This window comes from Zeus faber (assembly GCF_960531495.2).
Source record: "Zeus faber genome assembly, chromosome: 10".
Taxonomy (NCBI): domain Eukaryota; kingdom Metazoa; phylum Chordata; class Actinopteri; order Zeiformes; family Zeidae; genus Zeus; species Zeus faber.
In genome coordinates, this window is record NC_137199.1 from 15,147,308 (window position 1) to 15,175,272 (window position 27,965).

Here is a 27,965-nt window from a genome sequence, read left to right on the forward strand (position 1 = left end):
GATGATCTGACACAGCAGCTTTGGAAGGACACCGTGGACTGTGAGTGCTTCTCATTGCAATTAGACGAGTCTACGGACATATCTCGGCGATACAGCACAATCGTGCATTTTTATTTGGATGGTGTTTACAGATATGACTGCAAAAGAGGAGCTGTTGCCCATGAAAGAACACATGCGGCGAGGGGACGTTTTTTCAGTCTTTCAAAAACTTTATTGAGAAAACCCAGCCGCTTGAATGGATTTATTACCAATTTCAGGGAGGACAATGCTTTCCCCGATTATCTTAGCTACCACTGCATTATACACCAACAAGCATTATGTGCAGAAATGCTGAACATGAAAGAGATAATGGATGTGGCAACGAAAATCGCCTGTTCTAGTCGAGCGAGATCTCTTCAAAGACGGCTGTTCCGTGCGCACCTGGAGGAGGCTGACTGCAACTACGAGAGGGCTTAGTTGGGGGAAATTCCTGCAGAGATTTCGAGAGCTCTGTCCGGAGATAAAGGAGTTTCTCCTGGTCAGTAAGAATGCAGAATACAAGCAACTTAATGACGATCAGTGGCTGCAAGACTTGGCATTTTTAACTGATCTGAACAACATGTTGAATGAGCTTCATTTAGAGCTGCAAGGAAAAGACAAAACCGTGGTCAGCATGATCCGTTCAGGTCATGCTTTCATACGAAAAATGCAAGTTCTGTCCTCAAAGCTCCGGCGCCGCGATTTGGGGAACTTTCAAAACCTCGCATCAGAGCTGGAGACCCAAGGGAAGGCGTGTGCGTAACTTGACGGTGCGCGCTACACAGAGCAGATTGAAAACTGTCTGTCAGACTTTGACAAACGGTTTCAAGACTTTGCTCTACTTGAGCCAATGGCTACATTTATGTGCTGCCCATTTGGGGAAGATATTGAGGTTGATTCACTCGCATTAAAAATTGCAACGCTGTTTCACCTGAACTGTCTGCAGTGGAGGGTGGGATGTTGACACTACAGGCTGACATTCAGCTCAAGTCCGGGGCTCATGGACCGTTTTGGAACTTACTCACAGAGGAAAAGTACCCAAACATGAGGAAATGTGTTCCCTCCTTGACTGCATTATTCGGCTCTACTTAATTATGCGAGTCAGCCTTTTCCCACGTGAAGAATAATAAGTCCAAATACCGTTCCACCATGACTGATGATCATTTGGAAGCCTGCTTGAGGCTGGCTACCAGCAGCTACTGTCCGGACTGTGCAACCCTGGCCGACTCCATTCAGTGCAAGCCATCAGAGTAAGGTAGTGACCATAAATGCATTTTATTGTATTGTGCCGTAAAGGTTCATGCAGTGATGCAAGGTACGCCAACATATATTGTATAAAGTATACTCAGTATCTTCTTCTTCTTCTTCTTCTTCTTCTTCTTCTTCTTCTTCTTCTTCTTCTTCTTCTTCTTCTTCTTCTTTTAGCTGCTCCTCAAGATTCAAGATTCAAGATTTTTTTATTTGTCACATACATATACATACTTTCATACATATATGCAGTGAAATGTAATGCTCCTGGTAGTATACTCAGTATGTATATATAAATAAATATATTTAGCATTTTTTAATGCAGGTAGATCATTTTGAACTGGTCACTTTAAAAGTAGCTCACAAGCAGAAAAAGTGTGGGCACCCCTGCTCTATCGATTCAATCCGATATTGAGATGGCTCTCGACACGATTCTACATAGATATATTGACATTTTATAGATAATGAGAGTTATCAAATGAGAGTACAAAATTATTTCACAGGACAAATTCAGTCTAGTAAAGAAATGGTGGTAGTTAATTTAAACAGATAATGGTTCTCAAATCCATTTTGGAATTGAAACAATATAATTTAATAGTATCGGAACATCCTTTTTTCATTTTGGGAACCCAGGCCTAGTTTACGCTGAAGTTACACTGCAGGAGAGTCAGACCCACACAGACGGGTTCACGGAGGGAGACAGAGACTTTCTGGCGGGGAGGGATTTTATGAGAAGAACGAACAAAAAGGCTCGCCGGCCATAAACGGGAACATAGCACAACGTGGGATTGATCCGTTTCGGGGTCGGTTCGGGTCGCAATCTCGTCTGCAGGGTCACGTCTCCCGCGCCACCCTCACTGCAAAACAGACAACGCATATAAAACCCCTCCCAGCCGGGTTGGGCCGATCGGCACAAGTGCTGCTGCGCACGACGAAACCTGCAGCCTGTGGCTTAGCCGCGCCCCTTCATCTGCCACGACACACAAAAAAGAGAACAAGATTTAAGGAAGTTCTTTTCTTTTTACATGCGCAAGCAGCAATTAGCACAAGAACAACAGCCATCAGGATCGGGACATTTTATTTGGAATAATTACGAAATAAACTGCATCCGCCATGAGCCCCTTCGCTGACAGTCACACGAATAAACACATGAACACATTCACCCAAACAAAACAAGACAAGGGCTCGTGACCGTGGGGCGACAAATAGCCAACACCACAACACCACGACACCACGACACCACGACACCGGGACACCACGACACCACAGCTCCCTGGCTTCCGTACAAAGCACCTCAACCTCTCACTTACATCCTCATTCTTCTCCTCCTCCCTCTTCCTCCATTTTTTCGATGTTCATGCCTCCATCCTCTGACCTCTTTACCCATCTCCCTCCATTGCGTGTTTGTGTATGTGTGTTTGTGTGTGCACGCATGTGTATTTATGTGTGTGTTTGTGTGTACATGCGCTTGTGTGTGCATTTGTCTGTGTGTGTGTGCGTGTGTGCATGTGTGTGCAAGTGTGTGCGTGTGTGTGTGTGTGTGCGTGTGTGTTTGTTTGTGTGTGTATGTAAGTCGGGTGCATGTGTTGGAGTAACTTAAGAGGGTCAGCTGGGCTTAACGCCTGTCAGCCCGGAGGCTGTTATGTAAAACTCTCTAACCCCCCACCGCTTCATTTTAAAATCCTTTTGCTCTTTTTTTTCTCTCAAACTGAACTCCTGCACTCCAGCGCCCCGTCAAAATAAAAGCGCGGGGAGACCAAGCGGCGATAACATCTCTAATAGGGCCGGGGGGGCGATTAGAGTTCATTCATTTTTGTCTTTATTTTTTTTTCTGGGAAGACTTTCATTGTTTAAGAGGATTTGAGCATTTTTAAGCCATTTAGGGAGCGAGACCCTATTTTCGTGGAAATGGAGTGACCACAAAACCAGAAAGCTTACCCATCCCCCTTGCCACCAGCCAACTGTTTTATGAGATCTAAGTACGTGTAGTAATACATCCTTTTAGATAACAGAGGGAGAGAGAGACGGGAGATCAAGGACAAAGGCATGGGGGGGGGGGGTCTTAATAAATTATGACTAGATCAGAACACTGACCCTGTCGCGTCAACAAAACTTGTGCGTGCGTGTGCGTGTGTGCGTGCGCGTGTGCATGCGCGCGCGCTTTCATGGCATCCGTGGGTGAATAGAAATGTGTGTGTGAGCTGTGAATGAAAGGTACATCTGCTGGGATGTGAAATATTATTTGATCTTTTTCTTTTCTTTTTTTTTTCCCCTCCTGCTGTTCTAACCGCCCCCCCCCCCCATCCCCCCCTCGCTCTCGTCCTCCCTCACTCTGTTTATCATTCCCACTCCCATGCTCTTCCTCTCTGCTTAGCGGAAGTGATAAATGGATTTGTGATAGACAGAGCCGGGACCTGACACTTTGATGTATTGATGTATTCATTGATTTTGAGCCTTTCTCCCCGCTCTCTCTCTCTCTCTCTCTCTCTTTCTCTGTCTCTCGCTCTCTCTTTCTGCCCTCCCTCCCTCCCTCCCTCCCTCCCTCCCAGGAAGCTGATGTTGGTGTTGAAAAGGTACCTGGATGTGTCCAGTCGAGGGGAACAGTGCGAGCCCATCCTTCGCACCCTCAAAGCCCTCGAATACATCTTCAAGTTCATTGTCCGCTCCCGCATGCTCTACTCCCAGTAAGTGTGTGTGTGTGTGTGTGTGCGCGCGCGACTTTATGTAACTTCTGTTGTGACTTTGGTCGTCTTGCATTTATTTCTCATTTTAACACGTTTGATTTAATCCAGTAGCACACACACCCACAGAATCAGTAAACCTTCACTGATGTGACATGCACACACACCGTTTATTTATTTTTTCTGCCAACACATCAACAAATAAACTCATGTGGGAACAAATGCACACACACACACACACACGCGCACACACACACACACACACACACACACACACACACACGCACACACACATGCACAAGGTCGGTGAGTGGGTTGGAATAATTATCTCTGACAGCAGAAAGCGTCTGCTGATAGCAGCAGTAATGTTGCTAATAAGCATTGATGATGAAGTGATGCGTCAAGCGGGAGCTAATGGCTGTTGAGCAGTCGATCAGCCGATCAGCTGTCCCGTGGCCAGACGCCCGTGGAGTTGTGGGAGAAGAGAAGAAGAGCGACGACACGGCCACGCTCTCTGCAGCGCCGTGGCACCCGATTACTAAACATCATTTACAACTGCCGTTGTGCATAATGTGATGCCGACGGATCACACACAGAGAGCACTGTTGTGTTACGGCTCTTTAATGGGGTGTGTGTGTGTGTGTGTGTGTGTGTGTGTGTGTGTGTGTGTGTGTGTGTGTGTGTGTGTGTGTGTGTGTGTGTACATGTGTGTGTGTGCATTGAGCATGTAAGTGAGACAGGACTTAGAGTGCCATCGAGTGTCTATATGCATGGCGCAGTATCTACAGTATCAGAGTATACATAGTAGTGTGTTTGTGTGTGTGTGTGTGTTTGTGTGTATGTGTGTGTGTGTGTGTGTGTGTGTGTTTACCCTCCTAAAGGGCACTGCGGTCGCTGTTTGTTCTGGAATTTGTGTGCACTTGTTTATTGATGTTACGTGTTTATTTATTCATGTGTGTCTGATTGTCTGTGTGTGTGTGTGCGTTCGTGCTTGCGTGCGTGCGTGCGTGCGTGAGTGCGTGCGTGCGTGCGTGCGTGCGTGAGTGCGTGCGTGTGTCAATGATCGGGTTCACACGTGCATACATTCAGCTTGGCTCTGTGTGTGTGCATGAGTCAGCCTGCACTGCTCCTTAATGGACTGTGCCACCATTACGCCCCCCGTAAGTCAGGCTCTCCACTGCTCTCTCTCTCTCTCTCTCTTTCCAACCTGCTTGGGAAAAAAGTTGATCTTCTCTCTTCGTTGTTCTTTCTTTCTTTATCTCTGTCAATTTCATTTTATTTAGAGCTTACAATATATAATATATAATATACCAACGCCACATAAACAGTATGTAAAACAACACATTGGTGAGCTGTAATCTCTCTCTCTCGCTCTCTCTCTCTCTCTCTCTCTCTCTCTCTCTCTCTCTTCAAGATTCAAGAGGTTTATTTGTCACATACATATACAGACTTTCATACATATATGCAGTGAAATGTCAATGCAACGCACCCGGTGATTACACACAATATGTATTAGACTGAGCACAGTACCCACCTAAGAATTTCTACTTGACTAACTAACTGATTCCTAAAACGTAATGCATAAGTAGAATACTATAGAATAAAATAAAAATATATAGAATAAAATAAAATAAAATAAAATAAGAACTCAAGGGTAATGCAGGGTGGGGGTACAAAATTGATAAAGGGAATAGGCTTATGTATATGGGATAGACTATTTATGTATATACAGATATGTGCATTAAAGTGGCACGTGAATAAAGTGAGGGAGTGTTTGTGAGATATACAGCACAGCATACTGTGCTCTCTCTCTCTCTCTCAGAGATGTATATCTTGCCCCTGAGATATTCTGGTAGGTTGCTTGGCGCTGGAGGTGCATCCGTATTGCGCTGCCATTGGGGACTGGCGGCCATTAATAGTTAAAAGGAGACGCACAAAGATTTATTGTCTTGTCAGCGCGGCTTTGCTCGGGCGTCTATTAGAGGGCAAGCGACTTCTGCTCTTGAAATATGTCACTTTGGCTTTTGTTTTTCTGGTGTTTTCCTCTTTCTCCGTTACCATTTATGGTGTTCATTACCTCCTTCTGTCGCTGAATCCTCCATTTATTCCCTGCGTCCCCTGCATACCTCCACGTCACCTCCGCACACAGCATTCCTTTATTTATCGTGTCACTTTTCGCACCTTCTCTGTTGTTATTATTGAGAGCCGTTGTCATCTCCCTCTCCTCTCCGTTTCGCCGTGAGCCTTTACAGTTCTAACCCCCTCCTCTCCTTTTGCCGTCCATGTCTTTCTCTCTTGCTCTTGCTCTCTCTCTCTCTCTCTCTCTCTCTCTCTCTCTCTCTCTGCTCCTTCTCCCTCTTTCCCCTGCCCTTCTCTGTGGTCCGCGGCTGCGATGTCCTTTGACAGCGCCGTTGTTTTAACGACCGATCCCTGTGCTAATAGATCCCCCGTCTTTCCTGCTTACTCTAGAAGTGGAACCCAGCGCCCCCGACGGCGCCTCCTTTTGCACACCTAGCCGTGTTCCAAGGGGAATTTCTCTTTTGAGCCCCTTCTCAACGTTTCTTCTCTTAACTTTAAGGATTTTTTTAAATTAATATTATTTTTTTCCCCCCCGTGCCTGTCTGAGGCCTCTGTGCCGGGCGAGAGGCGTCAAATTACCCCAAAAACCTTTAAGCCTGTAACTGTGATAAAGCGCTAGATAACTTAACCTGACACCCCATTGTTTCTTTCTGTGCCGCTGTTCTCTCCTTCTTTCTCTCTCTCTCTCTCTCTCTCTCTCTCTCTCTCTCTTCCACTTTTCTTTCATTCCACCTCCAGGAAAGAAAGGAGGGTGCAAGGGACATGCCTCATGCATACATCTTAACATGCATCTTTCTTTCTTTCTTTCTTTCTTTTTCTTTCTTTCTTTCTTTCTTTCTTTCTTTCTTTCTTTCTGTCTTTCTTCCACCACCCTTCCGTTTCTCTCTCACTCCTCCCCTTTCATCTCCTCTCCATCTGCCATTTGTATACTTTGCATGTGTTAGTTAATCTGTGGCGGGGCCTGTTTTATGGATGTTCGTGCGTTTGTGTATCTTTCTGTGTGTGTGTCTGTGAGTTCGTGTGTGCGCGCGCGCGTGTGTGTGCGTGTGTGTGTGCGCGTGTGTGTAGGTTACGTGTATCTCTGGATGCATTTAGAGATTATTGATATGATCGGCCCATGGTCATCTCTAAGCCCACACATACCTCTGCTGAGCTGGATTAAAGCCTTGGGATGCGTTCTATACCGTCCTGAGCGCATCTGACATTTATAACCAGACCATCAGGGTCAGAAGTGGTGTGATAACACCCGGTCAGGGGCTACACGCACACATTCAAACACACACAGACCTACACACAGACGTACATACACACACTCCCGAGCCTGGACACACACACACACACACACACACACACACACACACACACACACACACACACACACACACACACACACACACACACACACACACACACACAGGGCTGTTGGATTAAGCAGGACAATGCGGCTATAATCATAACTGTCCTCTGCAAAGAGCCACGGCAATAATACTTCTGTGTGTCACGGCCTAATCCCTCCTCCCACATGCTAAATACCCTGTGTGTCACACACTAATCCTTCCCCACAGCTCTCATAACTTCCATTGTAATTAACAGCTGCACAGGCTCCGCCGCATCTCTGAGAGAGCACGGACAAGGGGGGAGGAGAAGAGGTTGAGAGAGGGGATGAGATGAAAGATAGTTGGTAGAGAGGGATATATGCAAACTGATCATGGAGGTGTGTGTGTGTGTGCGTGCGCGTGTGCGTGCGCGCATGTGTGTGTGTGTGTGTGTGTGTGTCGTTTCGCAGAGATGTCCCAAAGGTTTCTGTGTTTCCATTTATTTATTTGCTTATTTAGTTTGCTCAAAGGGGGATTTGCTCCAGTCAGGGATTTATCCTTGTGTGCTTCTACCCTGTCAGCATGTTGCATTTAGCTCTGTCTATTATTTGATGCACCGCCTTGAATAATTTCTAGGAGACAGGCTCGGACAACCAGGACTTGTTTACCTTACTTTTATTCTCCAAATAAGCCGTGTGTGAGGTATAACACTGACTGCTCAGTGCCATAGTGCTCAATTTTCTACTGTCACCATTGTGCAAAACAAGGACCACTGATATTCTATCGACCCACAGAGCTGTTCCTACGGAAGGGGAACATTCTCAAAAGTCAAATGAAGTGCCTCGACACACATTTGGTTCATATACACAGCTCAACTTTTCTTTAATGGCAGTTTACTGCTACTAATCCCTAGAGTAGTCCCCCCCCCCCCAAGTAGAAGTACATCACCGGCTTGCTTTTAATACAGTACATGCCTAAAGATATGGTTTATATGCCAAACAACAAATATGCAGCTCTTGTGTTTGAGTTTGTTGTTTATTTTTGTCCCATTTTGAGACAAATTTACTTTATTCATAATATGGAATGCAGGGCCAAGTGCACTCGTCTTCGTGGGTGGGCGCTCAGGGCTTGTGGCCGGGTTTGGCATCTGACCGGTTACAGTATCACGGGCCCCGCCTGTGCACGGGGTGTTGGTGGCTGTGGGGGCCCCGCTGGCTCGCCTGCAGGGGTGGGTGGTTGTGGTGGGGTGTCGATTTGTCGGTACTGGACCTGGCTCCAGCCGGTCGTCTATCTGGCGTCCGCAGCCCGGGCTCTGCGTCTTATGCCTGCACATGGGGGTGGGTTATATGGGTGCGCTTCAGGAATTTAGAGCTCTCTGGAACTAGTTTATGCTCCTCAGAGCCATGCCTGGGTGTTGCTCCGCGGGCTCCTGGCTTCCCTGGGGGCTGAGGGGTCTTCTTGGCTACAGGGCATGGTGCTCGTTGCTTTCCTGCGGTCGTGGAGTTTCAAGGCTTGGAGGCGCTACGATATAATTCCAGCCTTATACACCAGAACCAAATGGGAGTACACTCACCAGTGGACACACACACACACACACAAGCACATACACACACACACACACACACACACACACGCACACGCACACGCACACAAGCACATACACACACACACACACACACACACACACACACACACACACACACACACAGGTGGACTCATCACAGCACCGGTGGCTCTGTATAACTGTATATATATATATATGGTAATTTGTCTCTGACTTTGTTTCGTCCGAGGAACGATGCTGTGTTGTCTGATGTCTGAGATCTGATGCTGAGGTCTGACAGTGTCCTAAAATGTACACCACACTACCGACCTTTTGTCATCTTTTGACTCTTCGTCTCTGTCTCTCTCTCCTCTTCCATGCCTCAAATATTATACGTATAACATCCTGTTTCCTGTCCTCCAACTCCCTTCCATCTCCATCTTCCAGACTCGTGTCTGTCCTCTGTCCTCTGCATTCCCGTGTTTTCTTGGTCTCTCTCCAACTGTGTCTCTCACTCTCTTAATTCCATCCTTCTCTGTGTCGACCCCCCCCCACACACACACACACGACCTTCATTCATCTCCTCCCTCTTCTCTCCATACCAATATCGACCTGGCAATTCTCTGTTGACTCGTTTCGCTGCTGCCCAGGTCTCCTAGTGTACTCTTTTATTTTATTTTATTTTTTCAACCTGTGCTGTCAGCATGCTGGGCAGACAACAGAGTATTTTTATGTCATTGCATCTAGGACAGAGTTAGTCTGCAAGTTGTGAGAGAAAAATGCATACGGTCAACTATTTTGAATGAGGACAAAGGCCTCTACCTCCAGAGGGGGGTTTTAAAACATTTGTCTCTGTTTCCCCAGGAACCCCCCAACTTTGTGTAAAGAGAAATGTTCTTTCCCTCTTCAATGTCAATTCTAACATGGAAGAACCATATCATATCATTTGGCCCTGTTTACCTTGTAAGGAGATGAACAATAACCCCAGGGGAGCCTGGAGGTGCATTGTAAGGGATTGTAATCCGCGTCTGCCAGGTCATTTACAAGTTCCTGTGAATTTACTGTTTGAGGTTGGCATCTAGGGAGACAGTTGAGGGACACAGACTTGTAAATGACTTCTGACCCAAGCCATACCCTCTGTTGTTGTATAAAGCCCTCTTGATCAGAAATAAGATGAGACTGGTCAGAACACTGCTTTGCAGCAGTACTGAACCTTTCTCTTTATTCTGCAGAATAAATAATCTTGAATATTCTCCGTTTTTTGTTTTCTTCTAGCGGGCAGATTAACCTCACTGATCATTGCAGAAGAATTTCTTCGACAAAGTGCAGTTAAACTTCTCAACCGACAATGCAACTCTTTATTCATTCTTTAATCATCAAGAACTGCTGCAATTACTCTGTCCATTGGTCGACCTGTGGGGTGACAAGAGCACAGTTCATTGTTGTACAGAACAAAGTCAGAGACAAATTAGCATAGTTATACAGTTATACAGAGCTGCCACCAACCCCACTCTTTGGAGACTATCTTCCTATGTTTTGGTCTATAAACAACTAATCACCACTCCATGAGGGGGAGAATCAGCACGGATGACACAAATAAACAAAGAACCAAGCAACATGTATCGAAGTATCGAGTTGATTAAGTCCAGGAAAACTGCAACAGCAATTTGACACGTGGCGCCTTCCTGTCACAGTTATGGAAGTAAATGAGAGGGAAAAGGAGAGGTATGAGTGAGGAGGAGGGTGTAAGGGTTGTTTCAAAGCAGGCGCTAGTGGTGTGTGTGCGCCAGTGATGAGACTGTGTGTCTGTGTGTGTGTGTGTGTGTGTGTGTGTGTGTGTGTGTGTGTGTGTGTGTGTGTGTGTGTGTGTGTGTGTGTCTGTGTGTGTGTGTGTGTGTGTGTGTGTGTGTGAAGTGTGAAGTGTCCACTGGTGAGTGTATGTAACTTGTCCCTATAGGTTCTGGTGTATAAGGTCAGTAATACCTTGTAGTGTACTCTGTTTTCTCTCTCTCACTCTCTCTCTTTCTCTCTTCACTCCTTCTCCCTATCGCCCCAGGCTGTACGAGGGGAAAGAGCAGGCCGGGTTCGAGGACTCCCTGAGGAGGCTGTTTGAGTCCATCAACAACCTGATGCGGACAGACTACACCACCACCCTGCTGCTGAGGGTAAAACCTCCGTTTCTCTCTCTCTCAAATAAAACCCTTTGACACAGATCTCAAAAAGATAATGGTCCAAACACTCAGTTTTAATTTTATTTCATACAATGAAATGTATGTGCCCTTCCCATCTGTCTTTCTTTATTTCTCTCTCTCTCTCTCTCTCTCTCTCCCTCTCTCTCTCTCTCTCTCTCTCTCTCTCTCTCTCTCTCTTTCCATCTCTCTGAGTGGATGGGGGCGTGAGCGAGTGGAGAGTGTGAGCGTTCGAGGGAGTGAGTGTTACTAACTTTCTGACTTATTTATTATCTAACGGAATGTAAAATATTCTTTTCTTCTACAGCCATTTTGAATCAGCTTTTTGGGGGCCTTAAAATAATCAAAAACTCACAAAACTTTGCACACTTGTCAGTCCAGGTGAGGCATTTGAGATTCTATGGGTCCTGTGCATGGGTGTGGCAAAATGGCTTGCTAGAGCACCCTAGAATAAAAAAAACAAAACATAAAATATTATTCACACAAAAACATCAGTACACATACTGTATCTACCATCACTAAACTTAAAAAATATTATATTGTCACCATGACATAAGGCCAAATGGAAGTCGGCCATATTTATATAAAGGTGTCATTTTTGTCAGTTTTTGGTCATTTTTATGCTTTGTACTTTTGCAAACTCCACCTTGGCGATTTATCAGATCGATTTCAAACTTGGAGAGTATCTACAAGACACCTTCACGATTAAAAGTTGTTGATAGATTGAGTTTTTGTCACATGGTGTGGGCGTGGCAAAGCCCTGAAATTCATCTTCGAAAAAAAGCACTGTTAATGTGACTTTTTGTATCTTTTTGGTCATTTTCATGCTCCGTACTTTGGCAAAGTTCTCGTAGGCGATTTATCGGATCAACTTTAAACTTGTGTCCCATCAAGAATTGCACGCCGAGGACCCAGTCATCACTGCTTGCAGCTTAAATTTGGTATTGTTTTTCTGTTATTTAGCGGTGTTTTATTTCTACTCAGCAGTGTGTCAGTGGGTGTAGGGGGATGGTGGTGGAGCCAACCGGTGTCTCGCTGGTCGGCGTCCTGTCTCGCTGGCTGAGACTGCGAGACAGGGACAGACTGAGCCCAGGGAGTGAGAGAGTCAAACAAGCAAAACAATGAAAAACTAGCGGGGGAGATACGGCTCCCCCTGCGGATCAAACAGTACCAAGTGACTCTGCCACTTCAATCTTTGGTTTGCCACAACAACAGTTCAGTGCGGAATGCCTGTGAGTCAAGGAAAAAACTAGATTAGTGAGGAATCCTGTGTCCCCATGTGAGAAGGAAACATTATTAGACAATAGAGATATCAGCTACGGTGGCTTTGTTGGCGGCGTTGGCTCCAACATTTCCTATAGAGATGGAGTCAAGTACATTCATATAAATAACACAAATAGAAAGATCAGAATGGGAGGGTTATGACATCAAAACATTAAACGGATGTTCCGTATGTCTCATTATTTGCTGCACCGCACCGTATCACATTGAATGTTCTTTTGTGCCGGCTAGAGTTAAAGGGAAATAAAAACGATGTGTGAGGAAGTCCTGTGTATCCATGACACAAGCAGATCAATAAACTATGAATATTTGAAATATTGTGCTGCCAATAGCAAACTCAAAATCAGCCAAAATAAATTCTCTATAATGTAGCAGAAAAAAACATTGCCGGAGGCTCCACATAACTTCAACAATAAGTTGAGCAACTAGAGAGGGTTAGGAAAAATAATGTGATTCACAGACTAAAACATTTTAAAATCTAGCGTTGAATACTATGTATATATACAATTTTTACTTGAACCCTTAAAGGTACAACTAAAAACTGCAAACAATAAGCCTGAGATCTCAGCGGTCATCAAGCTAATAGAACCCTAACTGGCGTTGATTAATAACATTTGGTCAACTATCCATTATCCCATTGTCAAAAATTCACATGAATTATGCATTAAGCTTTGGACTGTTAGTCTTACCTACTGGCCAGGGAGTTTTCAACTATATGTTATATCATTCTGCAGACTAATTAGAGAAAAATCGACACCTTTTAGAAAATATGACAATAACATAGCCGGCATTCAAATTGAGACCATCTGAAACCTTAGAAGGCTATTATTAACATAGGAATTAATGAAGCAAACAAAACCCAAACAAAAGCATCCGGGGATCACAAAGATATAATTTCCAGCAGGACTTGAGGCGATCAATCATCCCACAGCTCCCAGTTGGAGCAGAAAATACATTCTGATTGCAGTCATTTAGTTTGATGTTTTGTCTGATGCAGTGACATCACTGAACACAGGTCCAGAAGAGCATAGTTGGCTAAGGTCCCAACACCCTTTTCAAGTTGTGCGTTTAGCGGTACTCGGAGGCCAAACACTTAATGTTCATCGGGTGAGAGGAGGAGCAGCAGAAGTTGACGCTTGTATTTCATTTCACATAACAGACCGTTCGTTGTTAAGAAAATGTCCAAAGTAATTCAGCCTGATGTTGGCAAAACCGGATCTCTGTACACAAGGTCTTCACAGACCTTCTCGGCAATGCAGGAGTAGAGTGTCTCCCAACAGAATATGAGGTAAATTGGAATGTCCTTTGGGCCTCGGTGAAGCTCTGGGGTGCCAAATCCGTTTGCTGCAGACATTGTCAGGAGATGAAAGAAGAGGTCTACCACAGTAACAGGCAGTGTCATAAAGAAAATCAGGGTTCTCTGACAACAATGTCTCTCGGTGATATCACAGTTATGATTAACTCAGCTGAACATTTCTTCAACAACTAGGTACATTTAGGAGAATGTCACATTGAAATAAGAACTAATCAAAATAATTTTGGTTCTAAAGGGCACATAATATCTGACAATAATTTTAACAATGGAGTTCAATATGAGGTATAGAACTAAGTTCAATCAAGGTCTTTCCATTTATATGCTTGCATGCATCTCACAATAATTCCAATTTAGCCTATTAAATAATTGTATTTGCAAATCAGTTGAATACAAATAGCAATAATATTAATAATTTATAAGGATCTTTGAATGCTGGACATGTTATGGCCTTCCTCAGGTGTAGAGCAATTCTCTATTATCAATCCTGTTTTCAGGGCGCCCCGCTATCTCACCTGATAGGGTAGGTAGGGCGCACAATATACAAGGCTCAGTCCTCAGGCCTGGATTAAATTCTGGCCATTTTCTGCATGTCATCCCCTCTCTGCCCCCCACTATCACTGTCAAATGAATCATGAAAATGCCAAAAAAACATCTTAAAAAAAAAAGAAATCCTGTTTTCAATCCTTCAGGTCTTCCCAGTCAGACGCAGTTATTTCTACACTGGTCGAAAGTCAAATTGCAGCCCAGTGGATTCTTGTTAATATGCTCAAAACTTCGGAAAGAAAACAATGAATAGACGGTTTGGTTAATATTCATCAATACACAATTACAACATTAATCAATTCACAATATATTTTCAAATTTAAATGCTTTGGAATGCAAATAAAAAAGCCATTGAAACTACCAATGTATTTCACATTTATTTTATTGTTTCAATTTTTAGTAAGCGAACGCACACATCTTCAGGTCAATCCACAGGTCAGTCTACATACAGCCTTCCCCAGGAGTCATTTTGTTCTCCCATGGTTTTGTACGGCAATCCTCTCTTAGGTGGCTGGTTTGCCCACATCACCAGCACATGTTATTTGGTCGGTAGCTGTCGTGTAGGTTTGGGTTGGATTGGGAGCGTCTGTATCGTGCTCTAGGGGGGAGGTTGTCTTCCCTTCCCTTTCTTGTATTTTCTTCCTTGGTCTGTTTCTCTCCCTTAGTGATAGGGTGAAGTCCCCCTGTAATTTGCCTGTCACTCCCGTTTTTTGTCAAGGCCCAGTGGCTACCGTCCTATTCTAAAAGGGTTTTATCACATGGGTAAGGCGGCGGGTCAGTTGAATAACCCTAATCCTATGGGTTGGGGTCTGTGACATTCTTCTATTTCTTTCCCTTTTCCTTTGCCTCTTTTCCCTGGCTCCTTATTATCCTCCATCACTATCTTTCATATTGCTCTAACCGCTGTTTGATTGCTTCCCTCATGTCTGGACCAACTTACCATTTCCTTTTCTTTTGCTTTTTTCCCTGCCCTCTTGTCACCCATGTCTTTGGCTTTGCAATGTTTTATGTTTGTCTCCATCTCGTTACAGCATGCCACATTAAAAGTGTCCTCTTTTGGCCACTGTGGAATTCTATCATACCATTTTTTCATGTATTTTAAATTTTTTAAATTTTTGTTTTGTGATCTGGATGACGCCTTATGATAAGCTCTGCTGGGGACCCCTTCCACCTGCCGTCCACCGACCCCCCTTTGCTCTTCCCTTGGCCAGCCCCCATATATCCTTGTTGTGTGCTGCTTGATAGAGACCTAAGTATTTCTTGTTCCTGGTCTAGCTCCCTTGTTCTAATTAGTACAATTATTTTCCCTTGCAGTGACTCTGGCTTTGAATTTATTCCCTTCCTTGGGGTTTTATTCTGACCCTACTGACCCATCACCTTTGGGGTGTCTGACTATGTGTGACCACTTAACCGTCTCTGACCTAACTTGCCTGGGGCTGACGGTGATACTCAGTCATGGATTTGGAGTCTGTCTGTCACGGCCCTCTATAGCAAACCCCTTCCCTACCCTGGATATTGGGTTTAATGGGATAGTGGCCATCGCACTCGGACCGTTTGCTAAACTGTTCTAATACTTGTGCTAGGGTTCTTGGAGTCCACCAGTCTCACAACCCTTACTCCCAGAGAACATTTGGGAAATTATTTTTAGCTGGAGTTAAATGAACAAATTTTGTGATCTGCCAAAGTTTTAGATTGATCAGCTGTGCATGTTACCAATGCTCCGCGCCCTCCTTGTCTCTGTAGGTTTGTTGAAGCCAAAAGTGTGTGCATATACTCTGTGTCTCTTGGTCCCCCTCCCTGTTATAGTGTTCTGGTGTAAAGATCGAAGTCTTTCCTTGCTAACGTGTCCATTAACTATCTTTCAACTTATAAGTTAGACAGCCACTCTGATTAAGGAATTATCTCACATATGCAGACCTTTTATTGATTATTTTCCCAGTCAACCAGGGTGGGATGGCATCCACAATCCCCTTTTTTCCCTCGGTAACAGGTGTAACAGGTGTGAATAATGCTAATCCAAATAACACCAGGAATCCCTTCACTCCGACGCTGATTTTTCTAATTATCTCTGCGTATTCTTCCTGACCCTCCCCCCACTCCAAGTGGTTCATGTATAATATTCTAGCTACATTACAGACACAACTTATTTTACAGTTATAAAAGCAATATTTACAAGCACTTATATACACTTTCTTGGCCAAGTGTCAAGGCCTTTAAAGCTCTCTAGCAATGTGTGTGATTGCCTATCCATTAGGCAATATTAAACGCTCTGCCTGTACAGTCTCCTCCTTCACTTGGGATGTCAAAGCATATGGCTGCGACAACACAGGACGAAGAGCGGTATCTACAGTAGTCAACTTAAATTCCTCTAGAACTTTATACAACAAACCTCTGTATACTACTTATTTTCAATAAACACACAAAACAAACTTTTCCTCTTAGTGCTGTAACTGAGACTAAACATACTACGGTCGTGCTGTTTTTCACACATTTTCCTTATGGTTCTTCTGCCCATTCGGTGGCGGTTAGTGTTAGCCAAACCAATCCTCCAGAATGCACAAGACAAACCACACAACCACCGATTATAGCAACATTCAACAGAAGATCACTCATACTTTTCATACCATGGTTTTTCATAAACACATATAGACATCGATTATTCCCATCAGTCTCTGTTTAAGTTTCTTTTTCTGATTAAATGTATAATTACTGTAATTTTTAACTACGTCAATATTTAAGGTTGTTTATAGACTTTTCTGATACCTGCAATCTGGGTGGAATCCTTCACTCAGACACAAGCCGAATTTGCAAAAAAAAATAGGCGTTGTTTGCCTTCTAATTTTGTGGCTAGTCGTGTCACTGAGGTGCATGTTGGTCCTTCCCAGGTCTTCGGTCTTGGTCCTGGCTCTCTTCTCGGTCCTCTTCTCTCCTGGCTCGGCTCCCCAATTGTCGTGACCAAAAAGCTCCGGACCTGGGCTAGTAGGAAGTCTAGATATGTGGACGATGATTCTCTCTATTCTGGCCTCAAAAACTTGGAAGAAAAAACACTGTAACCGAACAAAGTCTGATGCAAAAAAAGTTGATTGTGTATCTGAGTGTCAAGTACAGCAATAAACTGTGAGAGGGACTCTGGAGTCCAACTAACTAACTAACCGATCTATTGGAATTTCTTATATACTCGAGATGTACTCTTCTCCAGTTACATGTTCTGCCCCTGTCAGTGCTGGGAACCAATCATAGTCTTGTCATCTGGATTTTTTTTCGTCTTTTTTTGGGGTACTTTCCAAATAACCAATCACATTCTTTGTGGAGTGTGAACCAATCACAGCGCTGTTACCATGGATGTTCTCTTTTTTTGGGGTGGTTTTCCAAACAACCAATCGCAGGCTTTGTGGGGTGTGAACCAATCACAGGCCTGTTGCCATGCATCTTCTCTTTTCCTGGAAGAAAGGTTTTCTACAGTTCTTGGAACCCCTTTGCCATATATGGGCATATGGCCTTGGCCTGTTCCAGACAGCCTCTCCTTTCCTGGAAGAGAGCTGTCTCCACGATTCATGTACCTTCTACGCCATATATGGGCGTATGACATTGTTCTGTTTTCTTTGTCTTAACTGTATTTGGATTTTCTCATTTTGGGTCTGTTTTTGTAGAAGACTTAAGTTCTTTCTTTTATTTCATTGCTTTCCTTTTTGGGTTTTATAGCATACATTTTTAAAAGTTTTTTTTAATACATATACCTTGAATTTTGGTGGTTTAGTATAACATGTAATCAGTTTATTTTCAGTTGGGGGCTAATAATTAACCACAACAAACCATGTAGAACCTCATGCTGTCTCTAAATGTATGATGAATCAGCTGATCGGTATACACGGTTTAGTTGATGTTTGGAGAAGAATGCACAGTGACAAAAGACAGTATACCTCTAACCTCTTTGGTGTATTCCTCTGGCCAAACTGGACAGGTTTTATTGTTTTAAACACAATTGAAACATTTTTAAAACCTGTAAAATAGTCCCTGTTAGTTTTACTGATCACTCCTTTATTATTTATAATGTTTTAATTACAAATATCGGATGAAAGAGTGCCTACTGACATTTTAACACTGCTTTACTCGACGATGTTAATTTTAGAGCGGCTTTATTTTTCTTCTGGAGAAGTTTTAGAAATACTGTACAAAAGCCGAGTTTGGTGGGGTTGTGGTAAGGTGGCGATACGGCAGCTCTGTCAACAGTGTACTCTCAATGTCACACAGGACATTACCAGGTCTTTGAGTGTTCTAGACACAGAAATAGTGGAACTACACAGAGGAAATCAAGGTTGTATTAAAACTCTCAAATTCATAGAGCTGCTCTGGCAGACCTACTTGGCACCAGAGCACAAAGAACATTTGTCCAATCCAGGTTTCAGACCGCATCCCTAGCAGATGCACCGACTAAATATTTCTTTGGCCTGGTAAAGAAAAACTGCCAAAGCAGGTTCATGCACTCTCTGAAATCTGCTGATGCACAGGAGCTTAAGGAAAGGGCGCTAGAATTTTATTACGATCTCTACATTACTGACCATCTTTCTGTATTGAACTGCCACAAGTTTGACTGGAGACCAATACAGAGCTGGAGAGACCACTGGAGCTGCAGTAGCTCACAGGAGGCCTGCAAAGCATGGAGGGGGGAAGGCCCCCAGGATCAATCGACTTCCAATGGAAATTTATAGAACATTTTGGAGTCTTTTTGGTAAGGATGTTTTAACAGAATTTAATTTAAGTTTTGTAGATATGCTTTTACTAATGAGCTACAGGAAGCTGTTTTAACACTCTTACCTAAAAATGAGATCTACAAAATATTAAGAACTGCCGTCTAGTCTCTCTCCTTTGTACCGACTACTAACTCCTGTCCTAAGCTCTCGTCACACGGCTAGGGAGGCGATGGACCAAGTAATTCAGAAGGACCTGCGTGCCTGGTAGAGCTTCGTCATTGACAATGTGTCATTAATTCGAGACAATTGGCATCTCTAGTTCTTTGGGCAATGATACTGGTCTGATTTCTCTAGATCAGGAAAAGGCATTTGATAGAGTCAAGCATCTTTACATGTGGAAGGTTTTGTTCTCAGCTCAGGTCTTAATGCGTAGATACAAGTATTTTACAAAGACATTGAGAAATAGAAATAGAAAGAGGGGCAAGACAGGGCTGTTTGCTCTCTGGAATGTTGTATGCCTTTTTATCAGCATAGGTGGATGACATTATTGTTCTTGTACAAAACCAACTGGAGTTAAATCAATTAGATAAAATTGGCAAAAGCTTTGGGATCATTTCAGCTGCCAAAGAAAATTGGGGAAAGAGTGACACACTGGCAGTTGGGAGATGGAACTCCAGTCTTCTCAATTTGTCTAGGTGTTGAGGAACCAGTTAAGAAAAATTGAGAAGGGGTGATAGAGAAAATGGAAGCTAGGAAAATGAAGACAGCTGCTACTGCAGCTGCCATACAGAGGAAGAGCTTTGATCATTAATAATTTGGTTGCCTCGGTATTATGGAACAGGCTCGCCTGTGTTGTACAGGGGGTACAACACAGGCTCCCCTGTTCCATAATACCGAGGCAACCAAATTATGGGTTGTTGCAGAAATTGCAGGCCATCATGGTCATGGTCATTTCATTCCCATTTCTTTTTGGACAAGTTACAATGGGTCCCACAGAGTGTCCTTTTTCTGCCTAAGAAGGAGGGTTGCAAGGCCTTGTTCGTTTAGACAGCAGAGATGCCTCTTCTAGGATATAATTCATCCAATGATACCTTACATGGACAAATGATATAGTATGGAGAGAGGCAGCAAGTACCATTTTAAGGAGAACAGTTGGTTTGGGGCTGGGTGCTTCTTTGTATTTAATGGTATTTAATTGTTTTAATCCATGGGGATTACCATTTTTTTACTGCATTATAATCAGGGACTTTTTAAGACATGGACTCTTATTTTGATAGAAAAGAGTGTCACTGCACTGGCTGCGAGAAGGACCACTGGTAAATGGGCCAGGCTGGATGTGAGTAATCTGCACCGGACACACCAAACTGAGGAACATCGTGGATTTACCAGGGCTGGAACTACACAAAACTCATGTAGTGGCTTCCTTTAAAAAAAAAGTCCACAGTAAGTCCACGTATTCATGGATTAGAAACCTAGGTGAAGATGAGCTGACGATGCTGCAGGAATACTGGGGTACGGAGGCTCCTCACAAGGAGGATCCTTTTCCAGAACTGGGTTTCAATGTTCTTTTATACTGAATGAGTGGAACACCGCCTGATTTTAAATGTCTATGAAATACAGACTTGTGTGTGGTGAAAGGCAAGCTGCTGTACAGACTTTGTGTCAGGGCTTTTAACAAAGAAAAACTGAACGCTAAACCAGATGGAGTGGACGGGTAAGCTGGACACAGAACCCGGTGTCAAACCCGTTTAGAGGGTTCTGTACAGAGCTCCTCTAAACAAGGGTTAGGCTTAGGGTCTAGTGAGAGAGTGCTGATATTGATGGGGCGGGTTACACCAAACGTCACAAGTCAAAATGGCAGTTGATCATTTTTATAACAGGGGAAACTCAACCGGCAATCTACAAAAGGAGGAAAGACAAAGAACAGAATGATTCTGCTCTTGATCGAGTGTTTGTGTTCATGGGGTTATTCAAGGTCAATGTTCGGGTTGATTTCAAGTTCTATAAAACAATGAGTAACTTAAATGTTTTTTAAAAACCAGGTGGTGCTATCATGATGTGATTTGTTCAGTTGTGGAGGATGCTGTTGTTTTAAGCAAAACACTTAGATGATTGCCAAACACTTACATTTCACTGCATATATGTATGAAAGTATGTATATGTATGTGACAAATAAATAATCTTGAATCTTGAATCTTGAAAATGTTGGTATATGTTTTTGATTTGTCTATCTTGGCTGTTTTAGCTAACTAACTGTGTGTTCTATTGTATGTATGTATTCAATGTATTCATCTTTTTTTAACATTGGTTATTTGACATTATGTTAGTCAAATAAATGTTATTTAAAAATCAAAAATCTCTCTCTCTCTCTCTCTATCTCTCTCTCTCTCTCTCTGCCACCCCTTTGTCCTTTCTAACACCAACCCTCCTCCAGGCCCATGCAGAGACCTTAAGAGGGGCAGGTGCTCAAAGTAAAAAAAAAAAAGCACATGGAATAAAATTGTCCAGCATAACACACACACATCTGGAATTTGCAAGTCATTAAAACACTATTGTAGCCATGTTATTCTCATGCCCTGATTATAAAGAATTATGTTGGGAAAGGAGTTATTGTCCCCACTAAATTACCCCCTCAAAAACAACATAGCGGCACCTGCTTAACTATGGCTATTATTTGGGCTCATATTATCCTATTGTATCTAAAGTTTACAGTTGATATTTGGAGGAAAAACAAACAAAGGCTTTGCCTTTTCACATCAGATAAATGGTCCCCCCCCCAGCAGCCCCACCCCCCTTTCAACCGTCCGACTAAAACGGGGGTCTGTCGGGTTGGGGACCCCTCTTTCTGTCCATATATAATTAAGCTCTTTCTAACAAAATCTCGATGCCCATTCACCCTTATAAACAACATAAGGTGTGCCTGATAAAAAGGGCACCATGGACATCAAGGAGCAAAGGGGCAGGTGCCTGGGCACCCTCCACCAGCCCCTCTGCACGTGCTTGCCCTCCACCCATTCCCTCTTCTCTTTGGCTTCCGTACACCTCCCTCCCTTCTCTTTCATTCTGCTAATCTTCCGCCCTCCTCCAGTGCTGTCCTCCTCCGCGGCCTAACCCGGTCCCCTTTCCTGGCCCCGTCTTCCTCCCTTCTCTCACTGTCTATCCATTTCTCCGCCCTCGCACACTTAGTTGAGGGTGTTTCATGTTTTCACTGCTTTTTCATTTTCTTATGCCCTTTCCCTCTTCTCCTCCCCCTCTCCTTCCTCTCCTCCCCCTCCAGCTGCCCGAGATCTCTCAATCTCTGTCTGCCCGACATCTCTCGGTCTGCATCAGTATTCCGGTGCTGACGGTCTCTCTCTATCCCGTCTCTCACTCTATCTGTACACACACATGCACGCACACACACCCACAAACACACACAGGGAGGCAGACAAGCTTAGAGCCCCAGACAAAGCACAGACATCTAGCACACGAATGCCAAACACACACACACACACACACCACACACACACACACACACACACACACACACACACACACACACACACATACACACACACACACACACACACACACACACACACACACACACACACACACACACACACACAATGCAGACATCTCTCCCTCACATTTGTGATGAGAACTTATTTGATGACAATGTCACCTCATGTTTACCTGTTACCTCTGTAAGATTTCAAGCAATAACAACTGTATATGTGTGTGTGTGTGTGTGTGTGTGTGTGTGTGTGTGTGTGTGTGTGTGTGTGTGTGTTTGCGCGTGCGTGTGTGTGTGTGTGTGTGTTCAGGTTGCTGCTCTGAAGTACCTCCCTACAGTCCTCCATGATGTTGAGAAAGTGTTTGATGCCAAACTCCTCAGGTGGGCAATTATCTATAACACGCACACACAAAAACACACACACACACACACACACACACACACACACACACACACACATTCTAAGATTCAAGTTTCCCAGCATGCTTTGTTGAGTGGCCGTTGTCCGGTTGCCCAGTTTAACGACACATTAGAGTGGGCAGGTAAAATTGCTATTTTACTGTATGTATTGGAGGGTAGCCTTTTCATCAAACTATCCTACACACACACACGCGCACACACATACACACACACAGAAACTCACAATGGTGTTACTACTATTCTCCGCACCACCAGTGAATTGGCAATTTTCAGAGACGACCCCTTTAACCACTCTGCAACAAAAAAAAAAAAACAGAAGCCAGATCCCATTAGATACTCTAGGTCGGTCATACTTCGCCAGGACCGGTTTCCAAACCTCCTCCGCAGAGGAACGGCTCGGGATTGGCTTTATTTAACCTCTCCTTAACCCTGAACCATACGCACCCTCTGCTGTTTAGCCCTGTGTAATGTCTTTGCTGCGTAACACACTGGACCCGGGCGCCGACGCTTATTTTTGTCCCACAGCAATTTCAAAGGCCAGCGGTGATTTATCGTCACGGGGCGACCTTATTACTTTGTAACGACTTTGAAGAAGACGTTAATTAATGTTTTCGTGTCTTCATGGGTTCAATTTCAGAGGCGCTATTTCTCATAATTTCTCCCATCACTTTCCTGCAACCTGTGTGTGTGTGTGTGTGTGTGTGTGTGTGTGTGTGTGTGTGTGTTGTCTTCATCTGGCAATTCAGTCCCAAGAGTGGTTGTATGTTATCGCGGTGTCAGGAAGGTGGTGCCTGTAATACCTGCTACTCACGCACACACTCACACTAACACTCTCACACACACACACACACACACACACACACACACACACACACACACACACACACACACACACACACACACACACAGACACACAAACACACAAACGCACATACAGTGTAGTACACATACCTTAGAAGTATCTACACACGCACACACACACACACGCTCTCCCACACTCCACTAACTGATCAACTAATCACTGTATACAGGTTTCACTGGTATAAAGAAACACCACACACACACACACACACACACACACACACACACACACACACACACACACACACAGACACACACACACACACACACAAACACACACACACACACACACAAAGACACAAACGCACAAACAGTATAGTACACATACCTAGTATCTACACATGCAAACACACGCTCTCCCACACTCCACTAACTGATCAACTAATCACTGTATACAGGCTTCACTGGTATAAAGAAACACCACACACACACACACACACACAAAGACACAAACGCACAAACAGTATAGTACACATACCTTAGAAGTATCTACACATGCAAACACACGCTCTCCCACACTCCACTAACTGATCAACTAATCACTGTATACAGGCTTCACTGGTATAAAGAAACACTACGCACACACACACACACACACACACACACACACACACACACACAGACACACACACACACACACACACACACACACACATGCACACTCACTCTCTGTTATACACTTATTTTTCTTTCTTACACACCTATTTTGTGATTCACACAAACATCATACACACACACACACACACACACACACACACGCGCGCACACACACACAATAATCATCTAAGTCAACACCAGGGTGAGGATCAGCATTGGTGATCGGCATTGCCTCGGGCGCCGCATCCAACAGTTCGCAGAGCGAATTCCAATTCCCCCCGACGAGGTGGACATCAAACCTCGAATCTTTGTCTCGTCTCCCGCCGTCACACTCGCACTCACACTTTCAGCGCTCACCCCAGGTGTGTGTGAGCACTATAAATGTGTGTACTGACAGCGCCGCATGCCATTCCGTGTTTTTTATTTTGTACTCTTTGTTTGTCCTCTGGGCGGTACAGAAGAGCGCCCATGTGACATTTCCCATTTTAATGACATGCCGCGCAGATAATCAGTGCGTGCGGTTAAGCGGCGTTGTCTACACGCTGTGCAAACATCACAACCTCGCTGGGATGTTACTCCGACTGGCAACAGAGGTGATGCATTTTTATGTGTATTTTTTTTAAAATATATATATATTTTTTGATCGTTAACTGGAAATTAGAAATGCCACTCGAGTGTGTGTAGATGAATATTCAAACAGAGATTAGGTCTGTCTATATGGCGTTGGTGTCTGTAACCTGTATGTTTAATTATACTGAACTGGGCAGCCAACTAGCTACAGTGGTTATTTAATTGTACCTGTCTTTTTATTTAATGGCCGACAGTGTTTTATCTGATATTAAAGCGAATGCTCTGGTCCCCCAACTGTTTGTACTGTGCGATTGAATTTCCAATTTATTTAACACCAGTGTGCTTGAATCACACCTGGGATGTTTGTTGATGGTGTCCAAAGCCGAAAGCAGGGACATGAATAACAAAGGGATTTTGAATTTCTATTGCGGGAAGTTATTGTTTGAACACTTGTTGCTTCTCCCGTGGAAGTTATTTGTCTTTATTTGTTCTACTTTCCCTGATTTATTTCTACTTCGATCTTGTTTTTTTGTCTCCTTTGCTTCCTTTCTACATTTCTCTGCCTCATCTCAACTGTAATTTTTACATCCTCTCGTCCTTCCTTCCTTCCTTCCTTCCTTCCTTCTTTTCTTCCTTCCCTCCTTCCCCCACTGATATCTCGTTCGGAACTTTGGAACTCACCCAACCTGCTTCTTTCTCCTTTTATCCACACTCCTCTCTCTCTCTCTCTCTCTCTCTCTCTCTCTCTCTCTCTCTCTCTCATCTTCGCTCTCTTTCCCCCCGCTCTCCAGTCAGCTGCTGCAGGACTTTTACACCTGCATCCCCCCTGAGAAGCTCCAGAAGCAGAAGGTGTCCTCCATGACTGAGATCGTCAGCAGCCAGCTCTTCCAGAGACAAGGTGCGTTGAACTCGCTACTGGGCGGCCGACCAATGGCTGACCCCGGTGTCAAAGGAGGTGCCGACTACAAAATGGAGGATCCGACAGTTGTCAGTGTAAGAACTGTCTGGCTGTCAGAGAATGTGTGCCGCCAGAATAGCCAATGAGATAACTGGTCCAATGAAAAGGTCTGCTCTGAGTGTGTGACAAGCCATTCTCAACCTTTTTTTTCATATCAAGCACCCTCCATTCAAGGATTCAAGAGGATTCAAGAGGTTTATTTGTCACATACATATACATGCGTTAGTATATATATGCAGTGAAATGTCTTTGCAACGCACCCGGAGGTTATGCCAAATTGTTACTAAACCGAACATAATAGCTAACCTAATTCCTACCTAGCAAACTAACTGTAACTAACTGATTCCTAAAGCGTAATGCAGTTAGTGAATAGAATAATATAAATATAATAAAATAAAAATGAAATAAGACTCAAAAAGATAATACAGAGTGGGGGTACAAAATGTGACCCACCGCGTACTTTAGGGTCATTTGGCGGCTTTCGAGGTTTTTTTTGTGTGCATCATTTGAAAGTGGAGAATCAGAGCTTCCAAACAAGGTATCACTTGTGCAAATCAAGCAAATATTTTTAAACATATGACATGTTATTGACAAGGGTGTGGCAAATCGTGTTTCTTATATAATCACCTCTGAAGTTTTGCCCACACCAGGTTCATTCAGCCAACTCCCACAATGCAAATGGCATTGTGGGAGATTTTAAAAGTATGGACAACACAACAAAATTGATAGTCTATCAATATTATGAGTCTCAGAAAATCTGAAATCTGAAAATCTGTCACCAACCTCAATGGACTTCATCACGTCATCAACTCAACTCGGACGTATCGTCGGCCTCCTCTGGTGGTTCTTGAAAATATTCAGTTTCATTGTCACATTAAGTTTGAAATCAGCTGTTTGAAATGTTCTCCAAGTCCGGAGTAATATCAGTTTCAGCATTGCTGTTGTTCTCCGCATCGCTGTCGGAGAACTGACTATCATTGCGGAAAATGAAGTCCAGTACGCGCTGCTAACACTGACTTCCTGGTCAGATTAAGGTCCGAAATATGATTCAGAGCTTCCGCCACCCGCTTTGCGTAATCCATAACAATACGGAGAGGAAAGTTTTCACAGACAAGTGAGACCGAAACGCCCCCGTGCTGCGCTTTCACCATCTGTTTACTGAAGTGACATAGGTGCGTGCAAGAAGGGTTTTTCTTCTTCGCCCTTTCACAACAATGGCTCCGTGTGTATGAAAGTAGTACGATTTAAAGGAAACGATTTAAAAAAAACACAAAAGAACACGAATCTGGAAAAATGTCATTTACCTTCAAGAAAGGTTATTTCAACCTATCTGGCGGCTCGCGGCGATTTTAGAAATGCGGGAGATGGCGACTTTCGCTGTGGTGGGACACAAATAGAAGTGAAGGGAATAGAGTTATGTACAGTTTATGGGATAGGCTATTTGTATATACAGATATGTGCAGTAAAGTGCATGTGAATAAAGTGAGTATGGAGATATACAAAGAGTATACAACAGTACAACACAGCAATACAGTAACACCGAACAGAACACACAATACAGCGCAGTATGCAGTAACCCAGAGCAGTGATACAGTAACTTGCAGTACAGGATGTTAAATGCAGTACAGTAAGTGGGGCCTGTGTGAGTGACTCAGTGTTTTTTGTTAGGACCCCTGGTGAGTTCAGCGTTGACAGTCCTTATGGCTTGCGGGACGAAACTCCGTCTCAGTCCCTCTGTCCCCGCTCTGTGGCTGCGGAGGCGCTTGCCCGACCGCAGCAGCTGTAACAGTCCGTTGTTGGGTGGTGAGAATCCTTCGTGATCGTGCGGGCCTTCATGATCCTTAATCAGCCTCTTGAAGCACTTCATGACCACCCGAGGTGATCGTTCATCATTCCCATTCGATTAGAATGAGGCCTCGGACCCAATTCGAGGAAGACGTTGTCTCTGGGAACCCAATCTGAGAAGGTTTCCAGAAACCTCCGCACCTGTCGATGCTATGGTTGTGGGGATACTGCAACAGTGAAACTAGGATCAAAACAGTCGTCGTCCATTCTCGAATGGTGCTGATGTGTAAATTGAATAATGGTGACGTTAAAATGTTCATCATCGATCGTATTGGTTTTACTGGGACCAATTGAAGGACTCCTCGGGGGGCACC

The 27,965-nt window shown here is 43.9% G+C and overlaps 1 protein-coding gene across 1 annotated transcript in view; it reads left to right on the plus strand.

The window, feature by feature from the left end:
• The window catches only part of dock2 (dedicator of cytokinesis 2), a gene marked incomplete at its 3' end in the record, with an annotated part of 124,793 nt that overhangs the window by 21,582 nt on the left and 75,246 nt on the right, over positions 1-27,965 (plus strand). The window contains 4 exon segments of the mRNA XM_080008022.1: positions 3,816-3,950; positions 10,942-11,050; positions 22,711-22,781; positions 25,640-25,746. Coding sequence (XP_079864148.1) covers positions 3,816-3,950; positions 10,942-11,050; positions 22,711-22,781; positions 25,640-25,746 — 422 coding nt within the window.